Source organism: Osmia lignaria, chromosome 16 (genome assembly GCF_051020975.1).
Source record: "Osmia lignaria lignaria isolate PbOS001 chromosome 16, iyOsmLign1, whole genome shotgun sequence".
NCBI lineage: Eukaryota > Metazoa > Arthropoda > Insecta > Hymenoptera > Megachilidae > Osmia > Osmia lignaria.
The window spans coordinates 3513656-3539692 of NC_135047.1; the positions used below are offsets into that span (position 1 = coordinate 3513656).

Genomic DNA, 26037 nt, shown 5'->3' on the forward strand with positions numbered 1-26037 from the left:
CTTTTTTAACAATAACAAGATGGTGTATTTTCTTTATGTTATCCACTGTTATTGTTTAGTTTCTTCAAATGGAACAAAATGAATCGAAACCTGAAAGTTATTTCCGTAGAAAAATGATGTTTTAATAACTAATGAGATTTCTCGATGAACATTCAGGATTTTGTTTTTGCTACCAGCATTAAAATGAAAATTGAAACTATTCTTACGGAGCAACGAAGGAATTTATATTCTTAGAATCATTAAATGTTTACGGATATAAGGGTTGCTTAACGAGATGCACTGGAATAATTATAATTGCATCGTTCATTATTATTATGAACGCTCCAAAAAGATCTTGAAAAGTCTTAATATTACTTTTATTCAGGAATGGAAAATTTATCTAATACTTTGACGATGAATATGGGTCGTTTCACCCTCTGTTGCCTTTCGCGAAACGGCGCCAGTATTATCGATTATTCGGCACTCCTTCGACAAGACACGCTCGTTTAATGTCCAGATCTCTATTTATAATCTTTCCTGGTAAACATCAATTAACAGAAATCCCTTGACGACCTGAGATTTATTAAGGTTTCTTTGATTTCATCTTACCCTCGCAACTTATATCTGCATGAGCGGAAACGGATCCGTGGATTAACGAAGGTACGCGTTATCGAGTTTCCTTGTTCAAACGTTTGCTAAGAAAACATTTGCGATTATAAAGTCGATTAACTACGCAGAAAAGAAATATACCAAGGAACAAGTATTCTGAATCGTTTAATCGTCAGATTACATATTACAAGTTAGTCGCGTCTACTCTTTCTCTCTCTCTTACGATTAATTTATAAAATTACATCGTTTTTTTGGTGTTTGCTGATTGATTATCAGAAGTGCAATCGTTGATTAAAGGTATTGTATCTGAGGTATGCAGGTTGTGGCAGAGATACAACGGATCGAGGATATGAATCGAGAAAGGCGCTAACGTGATCGAACAATCTTGTTCGTTAGGAACATTGGTGTAATTAGGTAAAACCCAAAAAAATGATTAGAATAAGTATTAAAAAAAAAGGATTTAGCAACTCCTAAAGTCCCACTTTAATAGGAAAAAATAATTGGACCGAACGTGCAGTGTAATTAAATAGAGAACACTTAATTAAAATAGAGGACCTGTTTCGTCCTAGACAAAAATCCTAATTACACCAATGATTACGAGTACCATCGTAAAGTTAATCGCAGTAGACTAAGATTAAGATTTTCATGTTTCTATATTCTTATAATTTCAATAATGTAATCGAAAAAGAAACCATTTACTCTTACTATATCGGCGTTAGGAGTATCGTAACTTTCTAAGAGGGAAGTTAACTAGTACGTACGAACTAACTAAGTGACAAGTAAGCCGTACGACAGTTTGGAATTTCCCTTGGACCGCATGCTTTATCTCCGTTCTTTCCCCATCGAAAAGCTTCCACTTTTGGTCAAACGCTCTCTAAAAGGACGCTCTACTTGGTCAAGTTTCTTTTCTATCCTTTATAAAACAATATTTTTTCCCCTCAAGATGGGAAAGATATGCTATGAGATCAGACGAGCGTAGTAAAAAGGTCACTGAATAACTAAAGAGATAAACAGTACTTTCGAAAGATAACGTTCCTCAGAGATCAACCCATTAAGAAACTGAAAAAAAAGAAAGGAAATATATTCAGTTACCTTCTATTTTATCTCCGTTGAATGCACAAATATCGCATAGCGTTTGAAAAATTGATAGAACAGGAAAGGATCCACTGTTTGAAGGGCTAGAATGCTTTCTTTTCGTAATGGAAAGTAAACCCTTCGAATATTCGTCGCGCTAAGAGCGACGAACGATGGCAAACAATGATAATTTAATTCCTCTTCGAAGACGCGTGTTTACTTCCGTGGTGGAAAGAAAGATCTAAGAGGATTTTTACGAGGTGGAAGGCTCCGGACTCGCGTCGATGTAGTCGATATCCGATGAAGTTGCGGTACTCGCGCGTCTTCCTTGCCTCGGAGATGCGTTTATACGCGTCTTCACGCTCGTCGTCGACACGCTCAAGCGATTTCCGGTTCGTTGTGCCGGTTGCTGTTTCGTCCTGCAATTATTAAGTCAAAGGCGAGTCAAAAGTTTATGCAAATATGTCGAAGTTTTTGTAGTATTTATAGGAAAAGTCGAAGACGTTATTCCTAATAGATATCTTTGTTTCATCGTTCGAATGATCGCCTAAAAGCATCGTTCGTTTATTCAACAGTTTCTTATAGACTAGAGATTTGCCGATTGATCAAAAATTTACGATTCCGTCTCGAGAATCCGTCGCGAAGTAATCTTTTCGGATGAAAGGTGAAGCTTCAAGAGGTCTATACAAACTTCTACCCTTCTTTTTATTCCGCCATTGATTTTTTCATTAAACGTCACTGGGGATTCACTGCTGAATCAGTCCCAGATACCATTGTTACGTTTCATTTATTACTTCAAGGGAATTTATCGAATTCTGTTATCGAGGAAAAAGGTAGGATGGTTGGACTCACTTCAACCTTTCCTCGGCACCTTTCATGGCAGTGTTCAGTTCCTCTTCCCACTGTTTTTCCTTCCTCTCCCTTTCCTGTCTCTCCATCTCTCGTTCCCGATTATACACACGATATTCCGGGATGAATGCTAATCTCCTGAGATCCAAGCTCGGCCCGGCGCCTTCAGCGAGCCCGGGATCTTCCTGAGGATGCTCGATTTTCAGGGATCTACACGAATAACAAGGGAAAGCAAGCGTTGTATTTCGTTCGTTCAGCTGAAAATTGTGGCCGCCCGATGGTTAATGCGAGAGTACCATCTGTCCCTTGTGTTTTACGAGGATCGTAAAAGGGGGAAACCATTGGATCGAGTTAAGTAATTTGCAATTTAGAAACGGAGTACTAGTGACTCTTGAAGGAAATTGAATTGAAATTGACGAGTGTAAGCAAATTGTTCAGATCAACTTTGGGTAATTGAAAAACAGACGATATAATTAACTCTAGTCGTGCTTGAAAAGGGTCCAAAAGGTACCAAAAATAGCTGTTTGACGAATAATCTTAGGTATCGGATCAATGAAAGAACCTTTCAACATCGTCTAACGACATGAAATAATCTCTCTTTAATCTTCTCACCTTTGCTTCGCCAAGCGTTTCTTCTTTTTATGCAACGGCTTCGTCTCGATGATCATCTCTTCGAGCTCGAACGTCGGATCACAGTTCAGATGATCCTTTGGCGGCGTGAAAGGTGGTTTGATTTGCTTGTTCAACACTTTGTCAAAGTCTACGTCTCTCATCACGCTCGCTTGCTTCAGTTCCTTTAACGTTGACACCCTGGCGCCTGGCGCCACGGTTAATAATCTGTCTAGGAGTTCCCGTATCGACGAGCTCCATTCGGCAGGTGTCGGTCTTTCCTTCTGTAGAATGCTTTTTATTTTCATTCAAACGTTCTAACGTTGAAAAATTTCTAATAGGTTTTGAAATTTTGTACTTATCTAGATTGAATCTAGATCTTGTCAAAGTGAAGTATAAAATTCAAGGTTTAATTAACGTAATGAACATCTGATTGAGGGGAAGACGAAAGCAGAAATAAAATGACATCCTCGAAAATAAAAGAGATGTTATCAATGTGTTTACCTGGAGAATTTGTAGAGCCTCTCTGTGCGAAGTGGTGGAACAGAGAGGATAAGGACGTTCTCCAGCGAGGGTTTCCCATGCGAGAATTCCTAAACTCCACCAATCTACCGGGAAACCATAGCCAAGAACACCGTATTCTTCGCAAGAGCACATATAAATTTCTGGAGCTTGAAAAACGAGAAAGGATCATTCAGAAAATATCTTCGTTCGATGCTAAAGGAACGAGAAAAATGTTTCCTTTTGTAATTAATTTTTAATTCAAGAGATTCACGGTAATTATCGACAGTCCTCTCATGAATGAAAATAGGTAATTGCAATTCAATGGATTCATTATATTCATTTAGCAGTTACTTAATAGTATCTCGAACCTTTCCATCCACGTAACTAAATCACCTCGAGCCGAGTTATTAATCGTTTTACGCTCAATTAACAATGAATCAGCTTGTAATTAATTCCTACCTATGTACGGTTTTGTTCCTGACATCGACGTAGCTAATTCCCCGTTCTCCAGCACCGTTGCAATGTTGAAGTCCGTTACGTGTGCGTGTCCTACGCAGAAGGTAATCCTGGTTACATAAACCGCTTTAGTTATTTAGATAACGTATATAGAACAAGTTTCGAACCTCTTTTATCTAACACTTGTATGCGGGATATATTTTCGAACGACACCGATGGTCGATCAGAATGAAATTTAGGGGGATGATAAGGGGCGAGGGTAGATCGAAATACGAAATCTCAGCCTTGGAAATTTATGAGTTTGGAATATATAGATTCCCCAAGCTAACCATCCCAAAATCTAACTTTCAATTTTTTGCAAATTTCACCCCTTTGGTTATTGCAAATTTTTACCCTCATTTTCATTCACTTTGAACGTCGCCTTTGTTTCAAGAAGAGAAAGGAATTTTCTTGTCGCTTTTTATTATGCTACACGAAACGCACGTGGGGTTGATTAATCGTCAGCTGGCGATCGTTGACGATCAAGCATCTGTCAAACGACGTTAACAGAGTGTTCCTGTGTATGGCATAACTTCGATCAACATAGAGGATCGAATATCCTGTTACCCTTTGATCGATCCCCTGAACGGAATTTCAATACCCTGGCCGATGTTCTACACGTGTCCTGGTGAAATATGAAGTTTCCAAGCGGGATGAGCAAAAAACAAGAGGGCACGTTCGTGAAAGTATTCGTTGATATGAAAATACGAATATTAAACCCTCTGGATCATCGGGGACTTACGGTCGAACGTGTAAAATAAAGTCTCTCTCGATGGAATTAACGCTAGCTTTCCTTCGCAATATCTGAACAAATTTTTAAAAGCTTCTATCGACTTGGTGAAAGGATGAAAGGGTTAAAAGGGATGCATTCTCTGGGAAGAGAAATTCTTTTTATGAACAATAGGGAGGGTGAAGCAAAGTCAGCCAGTGACATCCGACCCTGTAATTTTAAATGATGCAGAAGCAATTTCGAGGCTCAAACAGCTGTCGGCTAAATATAGCAGGAAATTAGGGTTGTATACGTTAGTGTAGGCTTTTCGTTCTCTGGAGAGCGTGACTACCCTTGCTTTCAAGGCAACACGTTTGACAACCCCATTTTTTGCTCTAATCTTACTTGCAGATCGACTACTTTGTAATTCAAGGTTCGTTTGAAAAGTTTCCTTTACCAGAGAATATTTAACCGATTTAATTGCTTTCGAAATTTCGGGAAACGAGATATTAATACTATCCGGTTTGGAAACTTTCAACTTTCTTAGCCTTTTCTTTCGTCTAATTTCTGGTTTATTGAACAAGCGTAGATTTGGTTCCACGATTGACTCTGTTCAAGAGTTAAAGGAGGCGATAATTTATAAAATAAATCAAACGAGTCCGCACCTGTTTGATCTGTTAGGATTAATTTTCCGAAACTTCAGCCTGCGAGGTGTCGTGCAGGTGACATAATTTAAATTCATCAACGAAATTACTAAACTTCATTGCGAATTTAATCAATCGCCACTATTCATTAACAAATCTCGTCTACTCGATTGATTTTCAAACGTAGTAATGTGAAAATTAAATTTTTCTGTCCGGCAAATTTCGTTGAAAATGAGAAGATTAATCTGGGTCGTTTCTGATCGATCGTACCAAAGGGGTGTAAGGTAAAAAGTTGCCGAAATCACGAGTGTCAGGGTCAAATGGTAAGTGTACAAATTATTTATAGACTGAGTCAGTTGGTTGTCGTGTCTCGTAAAGAGAGAGGAAAATGGCCGGATCTGCATGCTACGTCACCAGAATATAATGCGGTTCTCCATTGTGGCCGTTCTTTGACCTTTGATGAGTATTCGAAAGCGGTTCTCCATTCTGTTACCTTCGTTACAAATTCTTTCTTCCGCGTGTAAAGCAATTAGAATTGCCTGATCTATTTTACACCAGGTGCTCCATGCACCTGTTACAAGCGCATACTTTCTTATACAAAATGCTTGAAAGGATCGATCTACGTAAAGAAAAGTGCAATAATTAATTTATAAAACTCAAACTATTTTGTTTTCAATATTTTACCCTAATATGCAATAACATTTTGTCCCATCCCTGTCTTTACCATATTCATTTTGCCAAATTTATTTTCATTTAATCCGAGTGAAATTACCGGGAAATTTTAATTATTCGATTACAAAGCCGATACAGAATTGTCGGGAAGCTTGACCCGCGAGCCGCTGATAGGATTCTGTGTCGCAAAATCGAGGTCTGAACCTTTCACAGATGAAACGACTATCAAAGCGGGCGAATAGAACGATTATCGTTACAAAAGCGATTCTATTTTTCAATCTCGTTTGCCGTTCACGGTGTCACAACCGCGGATCGAAGCTCAAAGGTATCCTGAATGAAAAGGAAATTCATTTGAACCGCGTCAAAAGCGAGCATCTCGTATCGGATCAAACCGAAAAGTAAATTGAGCTCCTCAGGGTCAACGACGAGACGTTTTCCAGTTAAGGAATCGTTTTAAATCGGTTTCTGAAGATCCTTTAGTTCCGATCGGTTTCACGTTAAATGGCCAATTTCGTCGAGCCATATGTAATGGAATATATAAACAAAGAGAGTACAGAGTGTACCGAACTCTGTTTCGATTTGTAGGATTTTTAGAATGGATCTATTCAACGATGCATCAATCGGCGCGATGAACCGTCGAATATTCGTATTCATTAACATAAGGGGTGGCGCGAAGGCTTTCTAATTAAAGAGCATCGAGTTCCCTTTCAAACTGACGAAAGCCGGTAATTGAATTTCGCATACACCTTGCGATCTCTTTATTTAACGTGATTCGATTCGAAAAGTTCCCTTGATTTTCTGGTATTCCTGACAACGATCATCCGGTCTCCTGAAAAGCACCTTCAAATCCAGCTTTCCCTTCGTTTACCGCGTTCGTCCCTTGATTGAAATGTGATTACGAAGAAAGAAGTCGTAAAAAGACGAGCTCGCGAACGTGAACTTTCTCCGGTTCAGAGATTAACCCATTCGAGATTGAGATCTTATTATAAGACGATACTCAGGGGATGGAATTTTTTTTCCTAGTTATTATAGCCGCGTGGACTACTTATTTCTTCTACTTGAAACGCGAACTGATATTAATTTTAATTTTTACGCGGACTTTCTTAAAATTCTGATGAATTATATTAGGATTCAGTGTTTCGTGGTAGAATTTATGGGGTAAGTTTCCAACGCGTTACATTCTGGCTGCTCTTTGACGACGTTAAAGGGGTGTCTTGTTTATTAAAAATATTAGGTTCAATATTTACACACTACTCGAGGTAAATTCGCGTGGTTATTATCTCGCCAGATTCGTCAGCAAGTGGCAGAAACTTACTTCGTAAACAGCTAAATGAAACTTAGTTACCCCGCAACTTCGTTACCATTTTAATGCACTTTCCCGTTTCGTCGTAATTCCTTGACAGATAAAGGGCGTGTTGAACGTAAGAATTACAGGAGAAAGCTGATTTTCCACGGTTTACGTGCCTACGTATCAGGGAATGTGCATCGGGAGTAATGTATTTATAGTTTCAAAGTGGAACGAGTATAACGCAATTTACTTTACTCCCTGGTACGTGCTTTAATTTACGGGTGTGGTCATTATTTTAACAATAAAACATGCCCGATAGTTTGAAAATTCGATAATTATCTTTACTGTTTATAAAACCTGCTCCAGTATCCAAACTCCTGATTATTTAATGTTTTTAAAGCTGTGCATTACGAATTTTCATATGGATTTGTCACCAATTTTAACAACACAAATACTAATAATTTGAGAGGGAAGAATATATGAAATAGAAAATTGGAACAACAATAACATACCTTCTTCATCTAGCAGTATGTTATCAGGCTTGATATCGCGATGAACAATTTTGTGACTTTGCAAATAATCGAGCGCTAGAGCAATCTCAGCGACAAAAAGGACCACGCTTTTCTCCGTAAATACGACTTCCTGTTGTATATGGTACCTTAAATCCCCTCCGAGTAACAAGTCGGAAACCATGAATAAGTCCTCCTCGTCTGGAACAATGAAAATTAGCATCTAAATTTAATATCTCTTGTTAAATTATTGCATACCGGTATCGCTGCTGTGAAGTTGTACCACAGATGCACTCTAAACACGAGTGTCCCAATTGCAAAGGGATTAACGACAGATTTAGGGATGCGTCATAACTCGAAATAGTAGGGTATTTACCTTGGAAACTGAACCAGAGATTCACTAGACACGGGTGTTCTAATTGCGAAAGTATCTCCACTTCTCGCGCAACGTTCTTCAGGGCTCCTCTAACAGCGCATTCTCCCTTGTGAACGTACTTCATAGCGTACATATTCCCGGCACGGTCCCGCTTTTGTACTATACACACCTATTAAGAAATAATTAATTGCTTGTTAGCGGATGAGCGATGAGTTATGGGGCCGCCTCCAGCTATTCGGTGTCTGTTGTTTCGCGTTCAAGTGGATGTGTCTAATGAAAAAGAATGCTTTTGAACGATTTCGAATATGCATTAAAGGAAAAGCGTTTCTTTTTAATTTACAATCAACAGCCGTTGATTAATCACTTTTCTCGCTATCATATCAAGCGAAATAAAACGAATTAACGAAACTCGTTAAACTCATCGCAGAGCTACAATGTTACGACATAAAGGAAGAAACAACGTTGAATTTAATTAAAAGAGGATCTTTTGAAAAGTTTCCATCATACCTTTCCGAAGCTCCCTTTCCCGATAGCGCGCAGGATTTGAAAGTGATCGAAGTTCACTGAAACGAGAAACAACGCGAACGAATTAATACAACAATGGCTCGTTCTTCGGTTAACAAGTCGAAGAACAAACGAAAATTTCTATCGTAGATCGATGCTAAACAATCGGGTATCGTTCCTCGCAAAGGAGTAATTAAGCGAAAACTTGAACGCCTCGAACTCGCGTCAGCTTGTGTAAACTAAGCGAACAATCGTGGTTCGAAGTTTATTGTTGCCTGATACTAAACTCACGACGATCCACCCTGTCATTCGTCGCTTTGTGGGTTTCGAAAATTTGGAATACGTTCAACCCTTTCGAAATGACACGGCTCGGGAAGGATAGAAGAATTTCTATTCATTTCACTCGTTCGTCGACGAAGAGGAAGGATAGTTTCACCTTGAAGATTAATCGCGTTGTTGGCAAAAAAGATGAAGTGTTCGTCAACTAACCTTCTTCTCCAGGAGTAGGCTCGCTTCTCGTCGACTGGTTGGCGCCCATTTTTGTCCCTCAATGGATCTCGATACGTGACACGAGAGAGGGTGGCCGATGCAACGCGCATTCGAGTACTTTTGTCGAGCTGAAGAAATACTCGGAATTCTCATGCTTCCACCCACTAATCGTTCGTTTATTCATCGATTCAACTCCTTTTTTTTACCATCAACGAGTTCGTCCTTGTTTACCCCGTCCCTCAACCACTTAATCTTATTTCTTTCTCTTCATATTCCCTTCGTTCAGCTTCCTCTTCTTATTAGACCTCTTTTTGCCTGAAGGTTGTTTCTTCGATTCTGTTTCGTCTCTTCAGGATTCGAAATCTTTTTTTATTAGCCACCTTCCTTCCGTTCTTCTCTCGATCGATGTTCCTATTTCATTTCCGTACTTCGACTACCTTTTCCTTCGACCTCGTATTCAGACATCTCAACAAACTTTTCGAACCGTTTTACGAGCTCCGCGTCTTATGTCTCGACACGTTTTAACAGGTACAGAAACTTATTGTCCAATTTCTTCGAGTTTAGGCTTCTGGTGAAACTTGGTAGCTTCTTTGGAAACTTCCTTCCATCACTTTTATCCTTTCCTCCCTTGATTTCTTGCTCTTTTCTCGTCTTCCTTCGATCGCCGTCAGACCTAAGAATACAAAGATATTTCATTGAAGTTAAGTGTATACATTTTTTAAAGAATGAGTTTCCTATATTAGAAAACAATGAAAATTTTGCTGATTAATTTTGCAGATGTCTGAGAAATGGCTGATCGTCGTCGAATCGATCGATGTCGTTTGCAGTTGTCGCGTTAATTACTGCCACGATTCGTGCATTAATTAACGTTGGCTTCGTGTTAATTTGCCGAATAACGAGCAAACGGAGGCATGGTTGATGTTCGATGATATCAAGACGTCTATGTTCGACGGGTCGTTTGTAATGAAGCAGAAACTCAGTGGTTGGAAAGATTCGCTTGGAATCACCTAATCGGCAGGTTAATCGTCAATTTGCGGGTTCGTGGCCTGGAAATTGTAACTTCGTTCGTTTCGCCAGAACGAGAAATCTATTTTGAATGCGAAGTCGAAACACAATCGATGCATTTGAAAATCTTTCATGAACGTCGGGGAACGTGAAATGCAATACAAAAATTAATTTCAATCGATTAACCCAAGGAATTTAATAAGCTTAATTAATCTCTGCGTCTGAAAGTTAACAACGAGTTACCAAAGAAACCATCTCGCGAGTGAATTGGTCCGGAAGTTTCATAAATACGAAAAGAAATTCTTCAATCTCCAAATAGCTCTGCCTTTTAAATAGGAGCCCCTTTTAAAAATCTCATTAATTAGCGTCAATTTTCTCACTATTATGCTCGCGTTTCGTGAGCGCTTTTCTTGGTTTAAATCTCTCCGGGTGCGAGGAGTCTGTACCATTTTTTCCACTCGCGAAAAGAAATTACACGAATCCTACGAGCTTTTCAGAATTTTTCAGCAAACAGCAGATTGTTCAATTAATCCGTCTATTATAATAAAAGAAGGTGGAACAGATAATTCTCATGGTAATTTTTCAATTGGCCGAGTTTCATTTTCTCTTACCACGTGAATAATAAACTGAATTTTTATATTTAGTCGAAATCGAAACACAATAACCAAGTTTTCTTTCACAAAGATTGTCGCCTTTCGTATTCCATCAACGTTTGTCGTTTCTTTCATAATCGAAACTTCAATACGTGCCAGAAAATGTAGCAAAATTTCTTTCTTCTCTTTAAGTCTCTTATGATCAAGATAATTCCGCTGAAATCGTGGCAAGCACGAAATGAAGTTTCTTTTTTCAAATAACCGAGGAAAAGAGAATCGCGAAACTAGGTTCTTCGTGATAATTGCATTTGTCTGATTATTTGGAAAATGGCTCGAACATTTTCGCTTTTCTATATTGAAATTTTTGGATAAACAAATTTGATCGTTTCAGTCCTAATAAACTAATGGACTGGAAATTTTAATGGAATCAAATGTAATTGATGTTTCTGTGAATGGACGGTGGCACCTTTTTTTATTTTAATTAATCACGGTTCGTTGATATAACAATGAAACGCTTTCAGCATATTGATGCATTCACGCTATCAGCCGCAACTATAATTTTGAGAGTACGGCACGTCCAGTTGATACAATTCCTCTCGTTTGCTCTGTAACGAAGTTCGTTCCCTTTTCTCGTTAGTTTACGTTCATTGTTCCGACAAACAAGAATTTATTGGCACGTCATATATACATACTACCATATTTTTTCTGTTCAATAAACTTTATCCAATGTCGATATCATTTTATTTCAACAAAAAGAGATACCTCTTCCCTGGAGTTTTATATTTTATCTCTATATATTTACTTTAGAAAACGAACAGCTAGATTTGATAACTCTATGAAAAGGAAAATCAAATTCTCATGAAATATCTTAAAAAGGATAATGTACTTTTCCTCTTTACCTTTCAATTTAATATCTTATATCGATTACGTGCTCGATTTTAAAAGTAAATAAAAAAAATATCTACACGTTACACGTATTGATCGATGTTTAATTCGACCAACGAGTATTAACTTCGCAAAAAAACTTGTATCTGCCCATTGATACCTCTGTTATTTCCGTTTCAACGCGATTCAAAAATCCGACAAAATGTCTGTCAGTGGTGTTTGATAATTTCCAAGAGGGTGGAAAATAAACGACAGCTGTCAATAGTAGACCACTTTGGTATTTCAGTTTATTCTTTTCGAATTAAATTCATGGTGTCTGTCAGTCAACGTGTCGAAGGAAACCATTTCGGAGGTTCTTTGTTTCTTTATTTTATTGCTGTTTCCATTAACATTCTCGCGGATGAAAAGCAGGCCTTCTACGAAAACAAAAGCAGACGCGAATGCAGAAAGAGGAAGCGCATATCGTAAGCAGGGCGAATGAGTAATAACGGCGGAAGTGGGAATTCTTCGTGCGAAATAGGGATAATGAGCGCCACATTAGAAGCACTAATTCTACAAGATCTACCATGGAAAGAGAGGTCCATTTTAGAAGTAACTTTTAGACAAGGAAGTGTAACAATTGAGTTTGACCTCGTTTTCCAACTAAAATCATTCGCTAGTTTCGTTTTATCTTCCATCCAGAGAATATTTCCATTTTAAAGGATTACTCTTCGCGATTTCTGGAATGAAGCATATATTTCCTGTATTTTTTATAAGGGCTTTGTAAGGGCTTATTACTCGCGGTACATAATTCACAAGGTATGCGCATTTTATGGAAAATAACCCCAGGGCGAAATTTCTGTCCGAAAGTAAACGGAGTTAAATGTTTAATGGTGTTAAAATATCGCTCGTGTTTTACGATAAAAAAAGAAGCGAAATAGGAGAAGATCTGTGTCATAAAATATGAAGGATATCTGTTGCGCTAAGTAAAAGCTCCCATTCATAACCCATGGCTTTTATAATCTTATATTCCTTGTTATACCTAAGAAGGGATTATCAACAGGATTATGTTTCAAGCTTCCAACACTACAAAGCTACTAATTTTTACGTTGCAATTAGTATAAAAAACGAGAGAAAGATAGAAATTCAAAGGTTTGACTTACTTTGCCATCACACCATTCACCCTTTGGAACCAAGAACGATGACACTGCGAATTAAAACTTCGATCATCATTGATCATCGAATAGAATATTCTCGAAAAATCTTTTACACCATCCCTCACTAACACTTCAAAGAATACACTCGATCCTTCATTTTCACCCTTCGTATCCCTGGCGCCAAAAAAGCTAATCGAATCAAAAGAAAAAATCTCAACAGGATCAACCCAAAGGATCCCTCGATTTGATCGGAGGAATAATCCCGATAAAGCCTCGATACAGGACGCAGATGGTCCGTTAAGACGCGATCAAGAGTAATAAGAAGGGAAATCTTGTATAAATATGGGGGTGTAAGGGGAGGATCGAAAATGACGGATGTTCGTGTTGCCGCGGTCGCGATCGCCGCACGAGTGTCGATGTTCTACGGTTCAACGAAACGACGCTGCTCGTGTTCCGAGTACGTGGATCTAGTCAGCGTCTGCGCCGAGACGCTTGGTTTTGTGGGGTGGTTGCGTTTATCAGCGCGTCGCTGTTAGCAAGCGTCGGGACGCGTATTCGAGACGCCTCCGGCGTGTGTACGCGTCCGGTGGACATGGCCTGTGGAATCATTGTTATCTTTCGCGATTGATTGATGGAATTGGTTACAGGGAAACAGGAAAACAAATAAACCTACAGGGTGTATCAATTAAAATTGAACATTTTCATTTCTGAAAATACGATTCTATGAACACATTTAAAATATTATTATTATAATATCAATGGTATTCTGTTATTAATTAGTCGATAATATTAAATTTGAAGGGACAGACAACTGATACCACGAATTTAATGAAAATATAGATTGTAGAAAATTGCAAATGCAATTAAACCATTTATGCAAAGCTGCAGGTGGAACAATGGTATCCTGAATAATTGGAATTGTAGCATGTCTGACAACTAATGACCGTATCTACTGTCGCAGTTCAGGCATTAACACGGATCACCAGTTAATGCATTTGATATGAGATTCCTGCTTTGAACGGTATTGTTGCATTCACATTAGGAAGGCAATATTCCTCTTTGTACCATCATTTTCTTAACACCCTGTATATATCACCCAGCTGGACAGAATGTAAAGAATGTAAGTGCTCTAAAAAGGAAATACGCGAAGAATATTAAACACAGTAAGGATCTTCAATTTTAATTTAGAATAAGCATCCCTGTAATTTATCAATAATGTACTATATTATACGAGAGAGCATTCGACCATTGTTCAAACGCCTTAGTTCAACCGCTTATGCCAGAGGTTTAATTAAATTTGAAACCTATTTAATTATTTCGATTCACATCTAATTAATACACGAATGAACTCTAAATATGTTAACAGTTTTGTATCGTAATGGGAATAATTGGAGAAGAGATTATGTTTCCATTGTATGATGTTCATCCAGGGGTAGTTATTTATGATATTGTAAAAGTCAAAGAAAAATTTGAAGGATACCAAGGATCATTAAGAGGTAATAACGATTTCTTTTGTAGTTGAAGGTTCTTTCCCAATACGAAGGTCACCCCTACCTTTTTAAATGGATCGATATGTTTTTTCTTTACGACGTGATAGATGAGTCCAAGGACCCATTGGTGTAACGTCGTCAGACGATATAAATAGCAACGAAAGATCAGACACTGGTGAATTCGTGTTTCACATTTTATGCGACATACTGAACTTTTATGACATCAAATATCATCAGACATTTCATTCAGCCATTTGATATGGAACAACCTAATAAATCCTATCTGCATGCTTGAAATCGTACCGAGAAAATGGTTCCAACCGGAGAACAATACCAAGAGGAAACGGCGGTTCAATTTCCATCTGGTATTTTATTTCAAACGCGATGCAGAATTGCTGCTTCTTCCTAAACGTTATAAACGATCGAAATTAATTTCACCTGGTCTAATGTATGGTCCTCATACATTTCAGTATAGTATTTCATACGTTCTTCACCTGGGTTGATAAGGGAAGAAAATCTTTTACCTTAATAAATGACGATAATTAATCCTCTGTATTGGTTCTACCTAACAAATAAAAAGAAAATAATGTCCAAGGTAGACGGGAAACGAGTCGAGCGTTTCCTAGGATATCGTAAGACACTGAAGGGTAAGAAAAAGTCTTACAGGTTCTTCAGCTTCGCGGTTACACTACATTTCTTTGCGGAATAAAAAGGGGTTGCGGAGAAAGCTGAACGAGACCGAGGGGATATATTTCACTGTCCACCCGGTGCACTCGAGAAAACATCATTAAAGGGGAAATATTTTTGTTTCGTAGAACCTCGTAGAATTATTTCTCGGGGTGCTGCCGCGTTCCAATTTCCATCCCCTTCGCGCGAGAACAATTAAACAGCCTTACAAAGGCGGTTGTAAAAAGAAAAATAAGCTTCGCTGCTTTAAAAATAACAATCGCGTTTGTCACTCGTTAATTGTGACACTGTATTCGCCTCTGAAAGCCGTGCGATTGAAATTAGAAAATTTATTACTCCCAATTGCGAAGAATTGCACGGAGGGTTTTTAAATGGAACAGCCTGCACTTACAAAGAGACTCGGTTACTCGTTGATTGTGTTAAGATAGCCCCGAGGGTAGCTGAGCAAACAGAACTGGCAACAAAGTTTCCTATTGTTGTTGCAGCTGTCGATGTAGCTTTCTTTCATGCCCACAGACATCCCGTGCAAACTAGTTTAATTATAATCCGTGTTTTTTCTTTCACGCCTACGCTTATTGAACCGTTGTTCCTCCTTTCACCTCCAGTTGTTCCCGTCCATAGAGAAACGACTTTTCCTCTTCGACGTCCTCGCGATGCTCGACTTCATCCCCTCGGTCGCGTCTCGGTGAACCTGACATGCTCGAAGAACTCGGCGTCGTGGACGATTAACCTGTTGTACGTTGATACCGTCCTCTTGATCGCGTGGAAACTTCACGGGATTGCAGAATCGGCGACGGTAATGTCGGTACATGCAAGGTGTTAACACGTTCGTTGCCATGGGGATTTTCGCGTAACCTAAATGAACCATTCGGCTTTTCGGGGCAGGGGAAATATGAAATTTTTTGCGCGTCTGCCAGATACGAGGGAATATAAAATTCCGCTGCACATCAAGACCCGCGGGAAGATTTCTATTTTAAAAAAGTCCCGACACCGTGAAATTATTTACGGCTCGTCTCATTTATTTTTGCAGTTTCGTCTCGAACGGAACTCGTCGAACGCGGCCGTTTGTCGTTCCTCTATTTTCCTCGTTCAATCAACCGAGACGGTCAATTCGGAACAATCTGAGCCTCGTGAAAAATGGATTTCATCGAACTACCATTTGAACAGGGAAACGTCCAAAAAAGATTCCAACAAAAATGCATCGATTCCTGATGTATTATTAATAAACGAATATCTCAAACATCATTACATCAAGAATCATCCCTTAAATACCAAAAATGAAGGGTGCAGCGATGAAACATTTAACCAGGTGAAATTTTCTTTTTCTAAATTCAATCAATCGAGAGACCTGAACACTCGTGGTGTACCCGGTGGTATCGGCGGTTAGAATTCTAGCCGGTAGCTAGCATAGAGCACAAAAGCGGCCACGAGTTGCAGGATCGATAACGCCTTTACAACGCTACCGGACGTGGGTGAAGCTAGCACGTAACGCGATGACCAGAGCCGTGTCCCTCGTCGGTGTTAACTTAAAGCCAGGTCGGATCTACGTTCACCCTAAGAAACAGGGGGGAGTGAGAGACTTAACCGTGGCGGGTGGTAAGGTTGAGAATCACTGTTCTCTACCTGGCTGTTAATAGGAGAACGGAGAGCACGGAATGTCCTCGTGAAGGCGAGCGAGAGGGACGATCGGATTGAAGGGGATAGACGAGGAGGACACGGATGGCGGCTGGTGTTTAAAGAAGGACACCCGATATAGGAGGCATTGTACCCGGTTACCGTCAGCCGTTCCAGCACCTGGAGCGGCCAGTCGGCTCTCGCCACGGTAACGGGCATATACCGCTTGCATTTCCCTTCGCCGTTCTTCCAACGTTGCTCACGTTGGAAAAACTATCGCCGACGACGACCTTCTGGCATTTCCCTAGACTACTCTGTCACTCGGTCGCGTCTGCACCCGGTGAAACGAGCGCGCGAGTGGGAGACATTTAAGTGAACGATCGTCTGAGCTGGAATAAGAGACGGACGGAGATAGATAGAAAAACAGACGAGGAAAGAAATAAAAGAGGGAAGAAGCGACAGGGACGCCTTGTGTATCGTGTGGCGCTCTGCACTGCGACATTCGACGACAACAGACGCTTCCGACGCTCGCTATCCTAGCCGGCTAATCAACTTTCGTACACCATCTTTCGCGCGGCTCGTTTCGCGATCGTTTTTCTTCTCGACTCGTTCGACCTCGAGCCAGTCGATCTATCGCCACTCCATTCGGTGGGAAGTTCGATTCCATCCTCGGCGAAACGTCAGCCTCCGTTTCGAACAAAAGAGCACCGTTCAGGAAAAGTGAAAACGTTCGACTGCTGTTCGGAATTCAGAATTCTATCGTGATCGGTTTGTAATAGAAGAAGAAAAAAAATGAAGACCGTGTAGCGTTGGTTGCGCTTGCCCGTCGGACTGTAAACAGAGGTTGCTCGCGAGCAGTGAAACGCTCCCGTTCCCGACGCCACTTTTATCGTCGAGGAACGGACCGACGCTTACCAGCCTGCGGCTGAAGCACTGAGGAAGGAAAATACGCTTCGGTGAGTGCAGTGTACGCGACAACGAACCGTCGACAGAGGATGTGCAGGCTGCCCTCGTGAAACAGGCCTGGCCGATGCCTTCCGGACAAAGATCGTGTCACGAACGGCATGTGAAACGAGCCACGTGAATGTTGTGCGCAAGTGAATCTTCATATCCGCCCGGCGAATTATTCTGGACCGGCATGGATCCCATCAAAGCCAAGTACGTACAATAAACGAAGAAAATTTTCCAGTAACTTTGTCACGGCTCCTCTAACGTTTCCTCTTGTTACGCTGAATTTTCACCATGTTTCTTTGACGTTCCGACGTGTAAGCACTTGCGTAAGAGGCGATTGTTTCGCCGTTTGTTTTCCGATCGAAGAGGTAATCATAGAAAGCAGTGTTTTCACTGACATGAATAGAAGGGAGCTGTATATACATCCTCTTCTAGGTCCTTTTACTATTGAAATTTTCCTGATTCCTGTTCTTAGAAATAGGAAAAGGTCCTTTTGTTAGTCGAACAAAATTTTTAATCCATAAACTTCATCCTTGACCTTCGATTAATTTCTGAATCGAGTCTCGTTAGGACATCAGGATCAACGTTGGCCGATTTCCAAATTCGTTTTTACCATTGTTGATACCACGTTACCGTTTCGTGATCGAGGAAGCGTGAAGCGCGATGAATGGAGCCGAGGAATTATTAGTAAACTCTTGCGGGAATCGTTCGTAACACTTTTTCATTCTCACCAAAATTCATAAATATTTCATGTCGTGAACGAGTTGCATCTTTCATTCAAGCGGAGTCTCGGTACTTTTTGCTAGATATTGCAAAACTCAACAAGAGTTGATATTTCTCTTCGAGGAAAGGTGATCCGATTGTACATAAGATTGCTTTCCTTGGTGGACAATAATCGTATCGTTGTGGATCCGGCATAAAAGGGTCGATTTGAAAAGCGACCACGCGTATTTCTTTGCTGCGATACGATCTATTATTCTCCCTTTATTCGTCATTACATCGCCCTACGGTCTCGTTCAGACTCGAACACGGAAACTGCTGAGGCTTCCCCTTAGCGAGACGAGCTTCTTTTGTGGATGAAAGGGGGTAGCAATGGTATGAAATAAAGGTACGAACGACAACGCGTAAACTCGAGATAACGATCTTGCTTGACATGACGGTGGGAATTGAAGGCATTTATTAAGCGACACCAACAATTGGGTCGTTCAATTTAAAGAGCGTTCAACGCGATGGGTCTTAGCTTCCTAACGATCCTCCGAGAAATTAGGTTACGAAGAAAGGTACAAAGAAAATCATTTTTGACCTTCTAACTCTACGAAGAATTAAAATAGAAAAATGCTTCAATTTCAAATGGGTCATGTAGATTTTCCAGAGGATTGAAAAATGATAAAATCTGAAGATAATAAAGGTGATATTTAGATGGATATTTCATTTCTCCTCGTTTGAAGAGAAACAATACATACTGACGCCTGGTGTTTCACAATTTTCACGTAGGCGTACGCGGAAATCCGTGACACTTCCGGTCAGAGGTGTTTCTGTTCGTTCAAAGTTGTACAGGTGCACCCACACAATTGTTGTGAGAAAAAAATCGTTTAGAAAGTGCTCGCCTACTCTCCTATCCACTTTTCCGTTTCGCGATACTCATTCGCGATTTCTTTCAAAGTGGATAAAATAAATATTTAAACGGTAATCGCTCTCTGTTTTTCACCGGGCCAGTTTATCGAAATTGTTTTTTGCAAATTGTCCAAGGACTCAGCGCCGAGAGACGGAAGCCCGTAAAAGCGGGCGGTTACATTGAATCATAATTAATTAAATTTTCAGGGAAATATACTGGTTCTGCGTAAAGGACAATATTACACAGTTTAGCGAGATTGTTTTTTAAATTTACATACGAGAGATGAAGGGATACGCACACAGACGGCTTACACTGAACCGTAATTAATTAAATTTTCAAGGAACACACTGGGTGTTTCATTCGACTGAAAATAAAATTCAGCATAAAATCCCTAAATCCAAGAGTTCTGTTTTTGACAAGATGTACCTTCCTTGTTCATTTGCGTTACAATACATTATATTGCTCCAGGAGATTGTCTCGATGCCTGTTCCTGAGTTGGATCGTTGCATCAGCATCTCAAGCTTCAGTTGCAATCGCATTATGGCATCGTGTGAAAGTTTAGATATCTACTAGCTCTAGTACACCATAGATGACATCACGAACAGGATTGGCTCGGTATCTCGATCCAGAAATCGGCTTTGTTTCCGTCTATCTATAATTGTTTCCTTGGAAATGAATTCATCTCCAGCCACGTATAATTGTCTAATTTTATTTCTTTTCTCATTAGATCCGTATTAAACGTGGTCTGTAAGATTTATAAGAGACATTTTTGCCTTTGCAGAATGGCCCCCACAGGGATGCCACCAGTCACCGGTGTCCTCCAGCCGCCAGCGGGTTCGACATTGACGGGAACAACGATAGCGAACTACAAAAAAAGTTGGTGGAGAAGAGTGGCCCCCTGCTTGGCCTTTCTTGCCGCTTTTTCCACTGCCATGGCACTGCTCCTCGTCTGGAGCGAAGCTGCGGCTTTGAGGTAAACTTCTTCCTCTGAAAATCGCAACGAAACGTCGCTCGTCTTTGCGTATTTTCGCGAAGTAAATTGACCGTTCCGTCAGTAAAAACCTAATGCAATAACCAGAGAAACGGAATATAATTTGGAGTCCTTTAGATTTCGTGCCTCTCTCATTTTATCATACTCAGAGGAGCGTAAAAATTTTACAGCCTCGTAAAGTAGAACGTTCCGAAGCTACCCCAAGAGAGTCTCATTCTTTTTCTTTAATTTTTCTTTCGATCTCTCTTTATCGCTCTTACCAATAAACGAGCTGACACTGATGAGGAATTAAGTGAACGAATTTTCCTCATTTTTATTGCATCGCTCTGAGAAAATCAACGGCTATGTCAATTTGCAGCAATCAAGGAAGAGCGAATTGCAAATAACGAGAGATATCAACGAATTCAATTAATGTTTGTTGTGTATATCCGTCAAACTAGCAGCAAGTGGTCGTTCAAATATTTCCTCACACCATTCGGATTTTAAAGCCCCGCAGTGAGCAGCCTTATCGCCGTGCCGCTATCATAGAGAGGCAAATATTTGATCGCGGCTTTCGACAGAAATCCCTGACAAAATTCTAGGCTTAGCGTCGGTAACCGACGATAATCTGATTGATGAGAAATCATCTTGTTGTGTAGGTACAATCATTCATTGTTTCGTTTAGACAAGCCGTTAACTTCGATTATCTGCTTCATCGACATCTGGTCCTTTGCAAATCGTATGCAAGGAGTACCAGCCTCTTCAACGATCTACGAAGCCGGCACTGTGTTCCCAAGAAACGTTAAGGAAACACGATTGTTAAACGGAGTTAATTACCGGGTCACTCGACGATTATCCTTTCCCTTTGTACGAGAAGAAAGCTATTAACGTTGCTTTGCAATAACATCTGAAGAACGACTTCATTCAATGATGTTCGCGTAAATCTGATTAGCCAATCGAATCTTTAATTAAAGATTCTTTGAAAGTTCCATCTCCCCTTTATTCATCATTTCCAATCGATGAATTTAAATCGCGAGTATAGATTCAAAGAGAGAAGGGGACAGATTTGGGTATCCATGATTAATTATTCGATCTGTCGCGCAGGTTAAATTAAGGAACAGCTTACCGGGATGTGTGTACATGTTGGTGTTAATGAGAGGGCCGGTCGTCCGTTGTGTACATTAAAGCGGACGTTACGTTGCAGGAGGCAGGCGTTTGACGCCAACATGACGAGGGACTATGTGTTGAACAGCGTCTCGATGGACAATCCGGAATTGGTTGCATACATCAGGGAGGTCCAATTGAAAGCCACCACGCAACAGGATCCATTGAACGCGACCCAGACCTCGGAGGAGAGGTACGTGTCCAGCCTGACAGAAGGAAAACGCGAAGGGTTATACGTGGAGTACATTAGCAGGGTAAGAGGAGGATCATACAACTGTACCTGTTACTTTTATGTCATCCAGGATCCTGCGAGTAGATCATTATATTCTTACAGATAGGAGCTGTCTCCAGTACAGGCTGGCTGGAGAGGAACTTGAGCTGGAGAGGCGTGTTGATCCTTACCGATCCCAGAAGCTTCTTCGAGGCACACAGGAGCACGAGGAATCCAAAAACTAGAGTCCTTCATGCGTGTCTTAGTACAGATAAGGATACCAAAGAGGTAAGTATCCTAGGAATAAAAATGTTCAATTTTATTAATGATCATATCTCGGATTTCAGATTACTTATCATCAAGAATCTGAAGTTCAAGTTACCAAGTTGGGGGAGGGTCCGAATAGTCTCGTGTCGTCGGACGAGGGCCTGCCAACCACCAGATTGAAATGTTTCCCTTTGTATAGCGTATTATTGGCATACAGTGCCACCACCTTGGATTACCTGAGCCTGGATAGCCCTGATGCCCAAGATGGCCAGGTAAAATGATCCCAAAGTGTCGAGGAATTTATTCTGAAATCTTTAGAGAATGATTAGCAGAGAAATTATTTGGTCCACAGGTTCTCGATACGATTCCCTGGGACACAACCAGGATATCTGTTTTGTCCATACGTTGGAGTCCTCATCATAGCGAAACGGAGACGAAAAGTCTGATCGATAAGATGACTAGCAGAAGATACAAATTGATGTACACGACGGACACCGGGAAATTGATCTTCTTGTACAACGCGTTGCTTAAGATTTAGATCCTTGACTTAGGATGCTTTCAACCCTGGACCGTTCTACGTTCACCTACGTGGCTTTATTTTAATTAACAGAAGCTCGTATCGCGAACGGGAAATATTTTGTTTCGAAGAAATCAAAGATCGTTCACGTAGATTCTTCTACTCATTAAACGAAACGTGATTGTAGAAAAGGTCACGATTTCGTTGCTGAGGATCACGCAAATCTTTTTGAACGTAGCTTTTATTTTTCGTGGAAATATACACAGGTTTCTTTTCGCGTACGTGCCTGGCACACGTCGAATCGTAGAACAAGCCAAGATTTTCTTATTTTGTTCAATTGGTACGCGTACTGGAACAGGAACTAATTTTTATTTAGCCGTCGATCGAACGAATGGGTGACAAAGACTGAGAGAATTATTATTTTTTTTTTCCTGAAGCATCGTCATACTTAAAAGGCAAATTTGATCGTGCTCGGTCTCTTGCGAGAGGTTCTTGCCTCAAACCAAAACGAAGGAACGAACGATAGAAAGAAATAATCGTATTTAGTTTCGTACATGTGTTTTAGTGTAGGTTCGTTTTAAGCATCACATATGAAGACATTTTACGAACTATGTAGATTTTAAAATATTTGTCAAAGAAGCGACAGACTCGTGGACCGTTTCTCTTCCCACCAAAATTGATCTTCAACAGCGGGTAAACGAGTACTGTCGCAGTGATAATTAATGAGTTACTCTGATTACCTATATCACGGGCCTTATTAGCACGTAAGTCGATATTTAACTAAGATATTGTAGAAAAATCGGTAAACTATGTTCGCTTTGCTCGTTGCAAGGGTTAAGATGAAAATAAAATAAGCTCTTTAATGTTTGCGGTCAAAATTACTAATACTAGTCATTGTCTAATTACCACCTTGTCTATTTACTTTTCATGCTAATCAAGATATCACCTTCGTTCTATCATAATTCGATAGTAATATTTCATTATCAATTGATACTCGATACCCCCTATAATTTCAATAAATTAATTAATTTCTATCGTTCAAATTAACGCACTGAGTAAAATAATTAGAATTCTTTAGAACGCGATCGTTTCATTTCCCAATTTAAGCTCTTCATTTCTTACCTTGCATAATTAATACTACCAATCGCAATAACCAATTTCATTGATAATTCCTTCCATTATCTAATACTTTTTTCAGTTCAATCACAAACGAAACTTTCTTTCATATCGATAAGTAAAAAAAGTGACCCGGTAAAGAGCAAAGTGAAGAGAGTTTACGATAACGTTCCAATGAACGCATCTCACACGCGATACACGCAACAACAATACAATGACAGCGCGACATTTAATTACGGATGAAGTTCACAGGGTTTATCGGGCCATTTTGCACGATTACCGATCGAAACGCGGATTTATTTTCAGCAGGCAGATCACCGTTTAGTTTGATAATTACGCTCGAACGAGGAGAAACTATTATCGTTCCTACTTTGATAGAGAACGCTCGTCGTCGAGAGGTATTTGTATTCGAGCAGATACGAGTTTAATACATCCAATACCGTTTACGATACGACCCGTGACCCTTTACTATCGCAGCCATTTCGGAATTACGCGCTGTTATGCTACATTTAAGCGCACGTGTACCTATTCATGCACCTGCATACACGTTCCCTTTGTAGATGCACCCGGTTGCAGTTTAGGTTTCTTTTGATCAATCCATTAATTCTCAATAATTTTGCTAAATTTTGGGTATTAATGGATTGATAATAAGCTTCCCAATCCAAGGAGAGCTTCCATCAAATTCTCCTTCATTTCCTGTTAACTAAAGGAAGCCCAAGCTGCACAAGACCATACTTACAAGGTTCAAATATCAATCACTGTTCCTTCCGATTGTTCAGTTCAAATGGCAAGCACGTGTATTCTTTTCTTATTTTTCTTACTCCGCCATAGCCGCGTCTCTGACAATGTGCACTTCTTGATCACAGAGAGAAAGCGTTTTTGTACCGTTTATTCCGAGAGAAATGAACATGGATTCTTTTGAAAAGCAATAAAGGTAGATATTTTGTAACGCCCTGTTTCGTTCTTTCTTTCCTTCCTTCAAACGGTAGTTTGAAAAGGTCATTAATTATTTCGTACTTTCTTTTACTTGGATAAAAGCGCTGCTCGTGGTTGCTTTTAGGGTTTAAATGCTCGTAGTTTACTTCTTTGGAGATCATTAATGGAAATTGTACAAATTTTCAAGAAAATTCTAATAATATTTTTAATAGCAGTGGATCATCGTTAATTTAAATTATTGTAATCAATTTGAAAGAAAAAAAAAAATGAGGAAAAAATCTTCCAAAATTTTTTACAACGTTTGCGACATACTTACTGATACCACTTCAATCTGTTTGAAAGTACAGCCAGCATCATTGCAGTGGAAATTTTTGGCGTTCCATTCCTAGAAAAAAAAAAAATTAGTAACAGGAAAAGTATAGCAATTTCCTCGTGTAACTTTATTTCTTTCCTTGAATTTCTTCAACTTTGTCGTGGTTCTATCTTGTCCATGCGTTAAATTTCCTATGGGAGAAATGTTGCAATTTATCGACAAAATGTGCAACCTGTATTTTTATTCTGTTCAGAATATATTCTTTGATGTCGCGTTTACTTTCCCAAGATATTGCATAGAGGAATACCAATCGATACAGCATTTGGTAGATAAATATTTTTCCAAGACAGAATTTTTATTTACAGGAAAGAATGTTGCTGATGGAGGTAGAAACGAGTTTTTAGCGGAATTAGGATTCGACACGGCCTTTGGCTCGCAAAAAAACGCGAACAAGGAACTCGATATTTCTGAGTTGAAAATAAATTCAAAAACCATTTGCAGTCGTTTGATTAACGATTTATAGCCTGCATTTTTCGAGGAGATATCCGGGATCTTAGAGATTGCAACGTCGTATACACGCCTCCTTCAACGACAGGTCCGCATTTATAGGAAGAAAAGCAGGAAACGGCGAAGAAACTAGTTTCGAGAATTCCACGAAATTTCCCAGTGAACCATGCCTGCAAATGACTAACTTGTTAGAGATTATAAATGAAAATTTTTATGAAGAGGGTTAATTAGCACCATGATGTAAAAGGAATTAAAAAATTTTTAAGTGGAAATACTTAGGTGCCATTGAAATGTCGATATCTGTCATCAAAGAGGCACTCGATTAAAATTTCTTCAACAGCGAAAAAAGATTTTGTCCCATGTAATTTCATTTCTCTTTAGATTTTTTCTCGTAAAGGGTTGGAAAGTACCCCTTTGGCGCAGCTTATGAAAGCTTCAAGACGAACGACCACGCAATACAGGGTAGAATCTTTTTTCATCTAGTCACGGATTCAGGGAGGAGTTTAATATCGTTGGCAAATGAGTTTTTTACATTTTCCTCTTAATTAACAAACTTCCTAGTGGATCACGTGCTGCTTCGTTAGAGTTTCCGTTACATCTATGAAAAATTGCCTCGTCAGTAATAAGATAATAATCTAATTGAACGACGATGTAATATTAAAAATTTTCGGAAACGATACGGCCCGTCGAGCTAAATTAACGTGCACCTGACTCAAGGAAACGTCATTTCTTCTTCCTTCAACTTCAAGA

General features: G+C 39.7%; 2 protein-coding genes across 4 annotated transcripts; one reads left to right on the forward strand and one right to left on the reverse strand.

Moving 5' to 3' along the window:
• LOC117600652 (serine/threonine-protein kinase 32A) lies at window positions 1–21522 on the reverse strand. 3 transcript variants are annotated; one of them, XM_034316361.2, is made up of 10 exons: window positions 12936–13406; window positions 9311–9983; window positions 8825–8880; window positions 8318–8486; window positions 7945–8142; window positions 4084–4173; window positions 3625–3791; window positions 3124–3404; window positions 2515–2721; window positions 1–2081 (listed from the first exon to the last, which is right to left on the reverse strand). In XM_034316361.2, exons 2-10 carry the CDS (start codon window positions 9357–9359, stop codon window positions 1916–1918), a joined length of 1383 nt encoding a protein of 460 aa, XP_034172252.1. In that variant the 5' UTR covers window positions 9360–9983; window positions 12936–13406; the 3' UTR covers window positions 1–1915. The 3 variants fall into 3 exon arrangements, with proteins under 3 accessions (XP_034172252.1, XP_034172251.1, XP_034172250.1); XM_034316360.2 differs by lacking the exons at window positions 8825–8880; window positions 12936–13406 and adding an exon at window positions 21383–21522; XM_034316359.2 differs by lacking the exon at window positions 8825–8880 and having other exon boundaries at window positions 12936–13407.
• LOC117600655 (protein Star) lies at window positions 16884–22845 on the forward strand. Its single transcript, XM_034316365.2, has 6 exons — window positions 16884–17878; window positions 20068–20259; window positions 21461–21674; window positions 21755–21919; window positions 21979–22170; window positions 22251–22845. The coding sequence occupies exons 1-6, from the start codon at window positions 17805–17807 to the stop codon at window positions 22434–22436; spliced, it is 1023 nt and encodes a 340-aa protein (XP_034172256.1). The 5' UTR covers window positions 16884–17804; the 3' UTR covers window positions 22437–22845.
• The last annotated feature ends 3192 nt before the right edge of the window (window positions 22846–26037 follow it).

Excerpts from the sequence above, each read along its gene's own strand:
- LOC117600652 (XM_034316360.2), bottom strand. The coding sequence starts at position 9,463 with ATGAGAATTCCGAGTATTTCTTCAGCTCGACAAAAGTACTCGAATGCG. Across the intron at positions 3,405-3,624 it reads AGGCTCTACAAATTCTCCAG|AAGGAAAGACCGACACCTGC; the intron begins GTAAACACATTG and ends AGCATTCTACAG. Across the intron at positions 2,082-2,514 it reads GGTGCCGAGGAAAGGTTGAA|GACGAAACAGCAACCGGCAC; the intron begins GTGAGTCCAACC and ends TAATAATTGCAG.
- LOC117600655 (XM_034316365.2), top strand. The coding sequence starts at position 17,805 with ATGTTGTGCGCAAGTGAATCTTCATATCCGCCCGGCGAATTATTCTGG. Across the intron at positions 20,260-21,460 it reads AGCGAAGCTGCGGCTTTGAG|GAGGCAGGCGTTTGACGCCA; the intron begins GTAAACTTCTTC and ends GTTACGTTGCAG. Across the intron at positions 22,171-22,250 it reads CTGATGCCCAAGATGGCCAG|GTTCTCGATACGATTCCCTG; the intron begins GTAAAATGATCC and ends TTTGGTCCACAG.